The following is a 10,000-nucleotide window of genomic DNA, read 5'->3' on the forward strand; positions in this document are numbered from 1 at the left end:
CTGGTTTGGATGGACTTTATAAAAGGCCAGTTGTGCCAACCGGATCCCATGGGTATCCCTGCCCGTCCATGCACCAAAAATACCCCATATTTAGCCAAAATGGAGACGGGAAGAGATGCGACAGCACTTGCCGTCACCGTTTGGGCTGAGATATGGTTGCACAAAGGTGCTTCCAATGTTTGGGGTGTGTGATAGAGATAGTAGCATGGCGAGCAGCATCCCAACCTTTTCCCACTCAGATAATAACTTTGGACACATCAGACGGTCCAAGGTGCCACCACTAAGTTGAGCGAGGATAAAGAGAAGGGAAGAGACATCATTCTGCTGGCCGCTCACAACTGCTACATCCCATTGCTTTTTTACATTTCTCTCCCTGCCCCAGTATTATTATTATTATTTGGCAACGCTTCAAGCACAGGGCTTTTTAAAGTGAACCATTAAAGCATTCTTCTCTGGAAGAGATTGTGTACACGCAAGAGCTGTACCTTTTCTTTTTTGCACAACTACCATCTGTCAGACGGAGGGGGTCCCTTTGGTACCCACTGCCAGTGGCTGTTGGTGCCCTTCGTGTCGGTGGGGTGAGGAATCCATTCCAGGTAGTAGTAATAATTATACTAATAATATTGTATTTGTATCCTACCTCTTCCTCAGGTATCTTGGAAAGAGCTCTCCATGCTGCTGAACCTAGTTTGGGGGGACATAGGCTGAGATTCAACATGGCTGAGAATAGCATCAGAGTTGCAAAATATGGAACTTTGTTGTCTTGCAACCCTCAGGATTTGCAACTACACTTTGATAGTCCTCCGTCGTGTCGTGGCGAAGAGCGAGAAAGATCAGAGACAGCCTGGCTATGTTCCTATCATCCACGGAGACCTCTGAAGGACCATAGCTGACATTGGTGAGAGATGTCTTCAGTTTGCATCTGAACATAGGAACATAGCCAGATGCAAACTGAGGATACGTTGCACCGCCATCTGCTACAAGTACAAATGGATGATGTCTCCAAATTGCATCTGGGTACAGGAACATAGACGGACGCTTCTCCTGTTCCTCCTTGCTCTCCTCCAGCATGGAATAGCTGTGGAAGGAGGTCTATCGGATGCAACTGTGAGCCCAGGAAGTTATCTTTGGACATCGCAGAGATAGGAAGAGCATATCAGCCTCCTCAGCTATCAAAAAATTACATACTGTATACTTGACTATAAGTCAACCTCACGTATAAGTCGAGGGCAGGCTTTGGGGTCAAAATTATGGATTTTGATATGAAGTCGAGGGTAAAACCTAGGTGCACGGAAGGAAGGATGTAAAAGCAAAGGAAAGGACAAAGCAAAGGAAAATAATGCTAAAAAAACACCTTATAAAATTATGGCACTATTTGTGCTCACACAAAAGGCTGGGTGACTGAGGATGCCAGTGCTTTCAGGACATATTATACTCTTGCCTTTTACCAGGGGATGGTAAAAGGTGAAAGACAAGAGTATATGTCCTGAAAGCTAACTCATACTGTATATATCATATCATCATATCTATGAGTTAGTTCTTCAATAGAGCCATGAACAAATTGACTCAGTTTTTTGGGGCCAATTTTTTGACTAGTATTTCTAGACTTAAACATGAAACCCTTATCTCTGGGTTTAAAGACCCCCGCGGATGTGAAAAGAACTGCAGATTAAAAAAACCCCGCTCTTCTTTTTGCCTGAAAGAATATCTCCAGATCTTCCAGTGCAACTCCATGCTCAACGTCTGGCAGAGGTTGATCCTAGAATCATGCTGAAGGACCTACAAATGCCTAGAGAAGTGTTTTCTTTGGGAACTCCTAGGTTCTCCAGGCCAACTCTATGGTCAACGTCTGGCAGAGTTGCGCGGGAAGACTGAGAGATACCTAGAAAAAATATAGTAATCCAAACCACAAATAATCAAATCCACAAAAGGCAAAGGTGCAAATGCAGAGGGCTGACTGCATACTGTACATAAGTGTAAGGTGGACTTACATTTGCACTAATAGAATGCTAGCCATAGTTCAGCAACAGCTTGGATAGCTCCTTTAAAGTCCTGGAATGGATTCATTGCCCCACTGACATGGAAGCCACAAACCGCCACAGTGCTTTGCCTCCTAGAACTGTATAGTTTCTTATGGGTTTTTCTGGCTGTGTGGCCATGCTCTAGAAGAGTTTATTCCTGACGTTTCGCTAGCATTTTTAGAGAATGCATTCTCCAAAGATGGCAGCCACAGATGCTGGCGAAACACCAGGAATAAACTCTTCTAGAGCATGGCCACACAGCCAGAAAACCCACAAAAGAACTACGGATGCCGGCCGTGAAAGCCTTCGACTTCACATTATGACCACAGTGATCACCGTACCATTGGCTGGTATATAACATGACACACAAGTCAGATGTGCAATGCCTGGGTTCAAGACACACCAATGGTTAGAGAACGCCCACCAGACAAAGAGACATCATTCACAGGGAAAAATACAGCACTGGCCCACAGACATGCGGATGAGGGATTTCTATCTTCCCCCTGCAGTTATTTACAGGCCAATGAAAAACAGCGCAAGGCAAAGAGGGATGGTTTCAGAGGCGGAAAAGCCTGAAAGGCTCCAAGATTCAGATGCAGTTCTTTCCAGCAAACTATGCAGAGCCGCCAACTAACCAGGAAACCCCTGGCCCATGCTTGTGCCTTCAGCGGCCGCTCGATCTGCGATGCTTCTGGAGGACGAAGGCGATGCCTCCGTGTGAGCGGATCAAACGGCTGTTCAAGGCACAAAGATGGGAACCCAACTGCCGCCAGCCATTTCCAACGGCTCCCCATTTTCAGCGGGAGGACTCCTCTGGGAGTGCTTTGGCCCCAAGTACCGCTCCGGCCCCATCTTGTGCGGTCATTGCTTGAACGCCGACTGGAGCTCTTTGAAGGCCGCTTTCCTTTGCTTCATCTCCTCCGCCTGGCGCCGCTTCTCCTCTTGCTCTGCCTTGATCTCTTCTTCAAAGCGGCTGGTGACGTTCATGGCTTGGACCTGCAAAGGGAATTGGCCGATAGGTTCATCAGGTCACCTCTGCCACCCAGAAATAAATATGCCCCCCTTTTCTCAACTACATTTAACAACAGGATAGAGAGCTGACTTGGTTCTGATGCACACGGTGCTTTGGCCACTTTATAGTCATGGATGCAAGCCATGAAAGCCTTCGACATTACAGTTAAGAGCATGAGCATTAAGTTGATGTAAGTGAAGGTTGATGTAAATTGATGTAGGCTTTGTAACATATCATGGAAATATGTTGCAGTCAAGAAATGTTAGTAAAAATAATTGACTCCCCTAAAAAAACTGAGTCAACTTCCACTATATGTTGCAAAACCTACATCAACCTTCACTTACATCAACTTGATACTCATGTTCTTAATGTTCTTATACTCATGTTCTTAATTGTGACATCAAAGGCTTTCAGGGCCAGCACCCATAGTTTCTGGTGGGTTTTTCGGGCTCAGTGGCCATGTTCCAGAAGAGTTTATTCCTGATGTTTTGCCAGCGTTTTCTTGGAAAATGCCAGCCACAGATGCCGGCGAAATGTCAGGAATAAACTCTTCTGGAACATGGCCACATTGCCCGAAAAACCCACCACAAACCATGTTCTTCCTTGTTAAGATTGCCCATGAAACAAAGCTAGCCCTTGTTACACAAAAAAAGCCACAAAAGCAAAACCCTAAAGTTACATACATAGGTTTGTTTCACTGCTATGTTCCATATACAATGTAATTACGGATATCCAACATTTCATTTGGGTTTTCTTTTGTGTTGGTAATAGTGAGAAAAAATTGCTCATCCCACTGGTAAAGAGAATAAATAATGTATTACATTTGGGAATCTAAAAAGAGGAGAAAGAAGAAGATAACACAAGGCTACAATCAAAACCAACCGCAATTCAGTTTTGTGCACCATTTTGAATCCATTTCAGATTTAGACATTTTGCAAAGGATGATGAAGGAATGAAGAGTAAGGGGAGGATATGTCTGTGAGCAGGAATGTAAAAGTGGAGAGAAAGACTAAGAAAAGATGATATGTGACTAGAAAGATAAGAAGAAGAGGGAGTTACATAATGTATATGGAAGCAACAAGCTTGGACGTTGATGGTTTGTCTGCATGGGTGCGCAAATATGTTCTGCATTTGTGTCTTGGCATTCAAGATGCCACCTCGTCCGCAGCCCCCCTTTTCACCCCCCCAACTTCTTACTTTGGCCTCGAAGAAGCTTTTGGCCCCCTTGACACCTTCTGTCGAGACATCGATCTCTGACAGCCGGGCCAAAGCATGCAGGCCACTGTCTTCCTCCAATTCGCCCGCCGCGGCTTTCCGGAAGATCAGGAGAAACTGAAGGAGGGAGAAAGAAGAGGCAACGCCAAGCGACAATGGTGAGTTTTGTTGCAATTGTCAGGATGCAACTGGGTGATGCGCTGCACCCTAAGGACCTCAAAGACTCACAACTTTCTTCTTAGAGGAGAGAACGGCCCTCGGGAAAAGCCCCAGAGAGCTGAACGTCAAAAATAGGAAAGCATTTGGGTGGCTTGAACGAGGAACCCGCTCTCTTGAGAAATAAAACCTGAAGCTGATAGAAATGGGACTTTAAAAAAAAGGGGGTCAAAACACCGATTCTATCTATCCATCCTAAATATGTCACCTGTCTCTATATTTATCTATCTATCGATCTATCCTAAATATGTCATCTATCCATCCATCCATTCCAAATTAATATATCAATCATCCATCCATCCATCCACCCAAATTAATATGTCATCCCTCTATCTTTCCTAAATCTATCCCTCCATCCTAAACACAGTCAGTCCTCCCTATCCAAGGATTTTTTACCCATGGATTCAAGCATACTTTAAAATATATAAAATCCAGAAAGAAAACCTTGATTTTGGCATTTTTTATAGGGGATACCATTTTCTATTGTATTGCATGAGACTTGAGCATCCATGGATTTTGGTATCTATGGGGGATCGTGAACCAAACCCCAGCGGATAACAAGGGCCGACTGTATGTCATCCATCCATGTATCTATCTACCCATCCATACTAAATTAATATGCTATCCATCCATCTAGCTACCCATCCATCCTAAATTAATATTTCATCTATCTATCTATCTATCTATCTATCTATCTATCTTAGCCTTCCTCACCCTGGTGTCTTCTAGATGTATCAGACTACAACTCCCATCTTCCCCTTCCAACCTAAGAATGATGGGAAATGTAGTCCAGCATCTCAAGGAGGCACCAGGGTAAGAGAAGACTGTTTTAGATTCTCTCAAAGGGAGATGATTCTGGTCTCTTTGGCTGCAGCTGCAGCTCTGCCTCTATTTTTGTATCTTGCTGCCCAGAAGCCAAATAGGAACGCAGCAGACCAGGACAGAAAACCCAGGCTCTCTTAAAGCCAGGCAAGTAAGCAAGGAGGCAAAGGGTAAAGAAGAAAGGGCTTCAATGGACAGGCAAAAAAGTCACGGGAAGCATTGCTATTGTTATTGCAGTGGTACAATCCCCACAAAGCACAGCAATGCATCATCAAATGCTCCTGGCCAAATAGGGCATCAAAAGTTAATGAAGCGGCAGGGATTTGGTGATATGAGTCACGAAGCTACATCTCTGCCCCAGGAAAGCCCCCAAATATAAAGCAGAAGATATATTTGTAATATATTTGCAAAGAATGGTTTCTCATCTTGGCGAACGAGACAAACAACGCTAATTTTTACAGCCGGAGAGCATGCCTTTGGTCCGTCTTGAGACAAGGCATCATCCAATATGCTGATGACACCCAACTCCTTTCCATCTGACTCCAAGGATGCTGTCTTAGTACTAAACAGCTCAGATATGGCTCCAGTCTTGGACAGATCCAGACAAAAAAGTGTTAGCCTAAACCAAAAAACAAAACAGTATACCAAACAGAAAAGCCTGGAGAAAAAGTGTTCACAGAGTAAAACGTATCAAAACATCCAAACGCTTTTCGCCAAAAGCCTTCCTTGGCGGTAAGGCAAAGCCATAGTAGGAGGAATTTTGTTGAAACGCGTTTGGATGTTTTGATACTTTTTATTTTCAATGCATTTTGGAAGTTTGGATACTCCTGGTCTTTAATGCATTTTTAAACGGTGTCTCACACTGTTATATATAAGGGAATGCTTTGTTGTGGCATCATCACAATATCTTAGACATTAAAACTATTTTTATGTTTTACTCTGTGAACATTTTCAGTATCCAGTCTTGGACACACATATACACACGCCTTGCTGGGTAGATAAGAGAACGTACGAGAAACATGGACACCGATAAAGATTTATTTTGGAAGACGCCCCATCAGATCCCCAAGGAAACTATTTGTTGCATTAAAAACAACAAGAAAAAGGCCTTACCTCCCGGAAGCTGAGTTTCCCATCGAAGTCTTCATCCACCTCCTTGATCATGTTTTTCAGTCCAAGGTGCGTCTGAGGAGCACCGAGTTTCTCCATCATCAGCTTCAGCTCCATCAGGTCAATGAAGCCATCCTTCCCAGCATCGTACCTGCAAAGTGAACGTCACGATAAAGTCAAGTCAAGCCCCAGCTAATGTTGAGAAGACAAAATTCATTGCGGTTAAAGCGACAAGAGTTAATGCAATGTCAAACTGCATTTAGAAAATGTGATCCAAAGCTGTATCAATAGGAGGATAGTGTCTGGATTGACAGAAAATGATAACGCCACTTGGAAAGTCTAAGGCTTTCATGGCTGGCATTCATAGTGTTTTGTGGGTTTGGGGGGCTCTGGGGCCATGTTCTAGAAGAGTTGATTCCTGGCGTTTCACAAGCGTCTGTAGCTGGCATCTTCAGAGAATGCTGGCATGAAAGATACCCAGCTCTCTTCCATGCCAGCATTCTCTGAAGATGCCAGCCACAGATGCTGGCAAAACATCAGGAATCAACTCTTCTAGAACAGGGCCCCATAGCCTGAAAAACCCACAAAAAACTAATAATGCCACTTTATTCTGCTTTGGTCAGGCTCCACTTGGAATATTGAGTCCAGTTTTGGGCACCACAATTCAAGAAGGATGTGGACAAGATGATGATGACGACAATGATGACGATGATGAGGATAAATTTTTATAGCCCACCTCTCCCCGAAGGATCAAAGCAGGTTACAACCATAAAATAAGACAATAACAATTATAATAAATAAATAAAAATTGTATCATCCCCATACCCACTTATTAAGAACTTTATAACATAATTATAATTATCGATGGAGGATGTCCAGAAAACTGTTACCAAAATGGTGCCGTATTTGGAAACCACCAAACGCTAAGAGAAGAGGGATAGGGAACTGGGGATGTTTAGGCTGGAGAAGAGGAGCTTAAGGGGTGATATGATAGCCCTGTTTAAATAGTTGAAGGGATGTCATTCTGAGGATGGAGCGAACTTGTTTTCTGCTGCTCCAGAGACTAGGACCCAATGGAGCAATGGATGCAAGTTATAGGAAAAGAGATTCCACCTCAACATTAGGAGGAACCTCTTGATAGTAAGAACTGTTTGACAGTGGAAGACACTCCCTCGGGAAATGGTGGAGCCTCCTTCGTTGGACGTTTTTAAACAGAAGATAGATGACCATGTGTCAGGTTCAGAACCAGTACATGGATTCACGAATGGTGGAAAGGGGTCGGATTAGATGGCCCTTAGGGTCTCCTCCAATTCTTTGATTCCAAATATATGCACGTACTGGTTCTGAACCTGTCCTTGCTCTCCAGGCGCAGAGAAAAACGCTCGAGGAGGCAGTGCTACCATTCTCTTTTCCACACGTTTAGCTAACTGTAATAAACCCTTGCTGTTGTTATGGATGAGTAGGATTACTAAAGACCTGAACAGGGGGCTTCTGTGCTCCTCCAGACTTTCTTTCCTTTCCTCCTCCGCAGCCACAAGAGAAACAAAACACCGGCCAGATGTCCAAAGTGATGTGGACTTAGGTCCGAAAACTGGCCCGCCTTCGGTCTACAGAATTATCAGAGCAACTTGGTTTTCCCAAAGTAAGACCCAGAGCAAACACCATTCTTTTTGACCGACCAAAACCTCCCTTGCAAGATATGTGTTTGTTTTCCTTAGAGACGTCTACTTCTGCGACTCGCCCTCAGTTAAGCGGCTACAAATTAACTAATGACACATGGCGCAATGGCAACTTCCGTCTTTTGCCTTTTCTCTATCCGCTTTTCCAAAACAGTTTTGTCCCAGGATGATATTTTTCTGAGATGGAAGCTCAGCTGCTGGCTTCCATGCCATGAATAGTGAATCTACTCCCTTCCATCGCAAGAAACGCCAAGCCCTTTGCCATGCTCAAGTTGAACAAAAATGTCAATGAAGGGTAGCATCCCAGAGCTGTGGGAAATGGACCTTGCATCCTTGCGCATCAAATGCCTTTGCTTGTCCAAGAAAAGAAAATAGGGAGGGTGCCAGTCTAACTTTTCTATGAAGGGAGTTGCAAAGTCTGGGGGCAGCCACCAAAAAGGCTCTGCCCCTTTTTCCAGATGTAAATATGAAGATGGTGGCACAGACAGAAGGGCCTCCTTCATCCTTCTCATCCTTGCTGCCCTTCTTTGAACCATCTCAATTTGAATTTACAGCAAGAGATCGAGGGCAGTAGAGGAGAAGATTTTTTCCCTTCCCAGTAAGCGATGGCAAAAGCAAACTGCAGCATTGTGAAGTCGGAGGCTTTCATGGCCAGCATCCACAGCTTTTTGTGGGGTTTTTGGGCTCTGTGGCCATGTTCTAGAAGAGTTTCTTCCTGACATTTCGCCAGCATCTGTGGCTGGCATCTTCAGAGAATGCTGGCATGGAAGAAAGTGGGGTATATATATACTGTGTGACCCTACCCCACTCACTTCCATGCCAGCATTTTCCGAAGATGCCAGCCACAGATGCTGGTGAAACGTCAAGAAGAAACTCTTCTAGAACATGGCCACAGAGCCCCAAAAACCCACTAAAAACTATGGATGCCGGCCATGAAAGCCTTCAACTAAACTGTAGCACCTTCTCCTAGCTTGTGCCTTCTTCTTCGCTCACAACATTGGTCATCTTGACCCAACTCATAGTTTGTGAAACGCTGGGGCTTCTTCCCACTAAATTTTAGTGACTAAAAGATGGGTCGATGCTTGGGTCGAGGAGAGATATAGTATAAGTCCCACCTATGGAAATTGTGCACTTTATTTCCCTGATCTCGGCCCAGTTGCCACTGCCCTTTGGCTCACTGACCTGAAGGCGATGCCCAGCCTCTTGCAAATAGCACAATGGTGCACTTTACCATAGGTAGGTAGCAAAGGCTTAAACCGGTAAGCATGTTATGCAAAGGGATTTGCAACAAGCAACTGGAGGAAAGGTACGTATTCTTTGTCTCAAGGAACAAAACAAACAAAGAAGGTTGTCTGGGTCCATGCAAAAAAATTAAAAATTAAATTAAAATAAAATAAATCTCCAAATCCCTGGTTGTGCAATACATTTTTCGGAGGGCCAACACCACAGTGTTTATTTGGCTTCAATACCCCTGTGTACTACTTGAGTGTAAGGTTCAGGTTGCATCTACACTGCAAAAATAATGTCGTTTGACACAGCTTAATGCTATGGGACTCTGGGATGCGTAGTTTGGCAAGATTTTCAGACTCCACAAACATGGCACAGGTTGAGTCTCTCTTATCCGAAATGCTTTGGACCAGAAGCGTTTGGGATATATATTATTTGGATTTTGGCATACCCATCTTGGCATGTAGGTTGGCGACGAGACCCAAGCTGAAACACCCAATGTCCAAACAACCATGCAGCTAAATGCTCAAGTCAATATATTATTGAATACTCAGCCAAAGGGATAACCAAAGGCGCATCTACAACATGAAGCAGCACTCTGGATCTGTTTCCTGGAGTAATAATAATAATAATAATAATAACAATAATAGAGTAATTCATTTGAAATGTGGCGCCGAGAGACAGTTCTACTTGTACGG

At 44.0% G+C, this 10,000-nt stretch overlaps 1 protein-coding gene across 1 annotated transcript in view; it reads right to left on the reverse strand.

Moving 5' to 3' along the window:
* Positions 1-6: 6 nt before the first annotated feature.
* EFHD2 (EF-hand domain family member D2) overlaps positions 7-10,000 on the reverse strand; it is an 18,227-nt gene continuing 8,233 nt past the window's right edge. The window contains exons 2-4 of the mRNA XM_042478123.1: positions 6,400-6,547; positions 4,231-4,365; positions 7-3,017 (exon numbers count right to left, since the gene is read on the reverse strand). Coding sequence (XP_042334057.1) covers positions 2,883-3,017; positions 4,231-4,365; positions 6,400-6,547 — 418 coding nt within the window. The 3' untranslated portion in view covers positions 7-2,882. The remainder of the gene's footprint in view (positions 3,018-4,230; positions 4,366-6,399; positions 6,548-10,000) is intronic.

This window comes from Sceloporus undulatus, chromosome 7, assembly GCF_019175285.1.
Source record: "Sceloporus undulatus isolate JIND9_A2432 ecotype Alabama chromosome 7, SceUnd_v1.1, whole genome shotgun sequence".
In the NCBI taxonomy this organism is placed as follows: Eukaryota; Metazoa; Chordata; class Lepidosauria; order Squamata; family Phrynosomatidae; genus Sceloporus; species Sceloporus undulatus.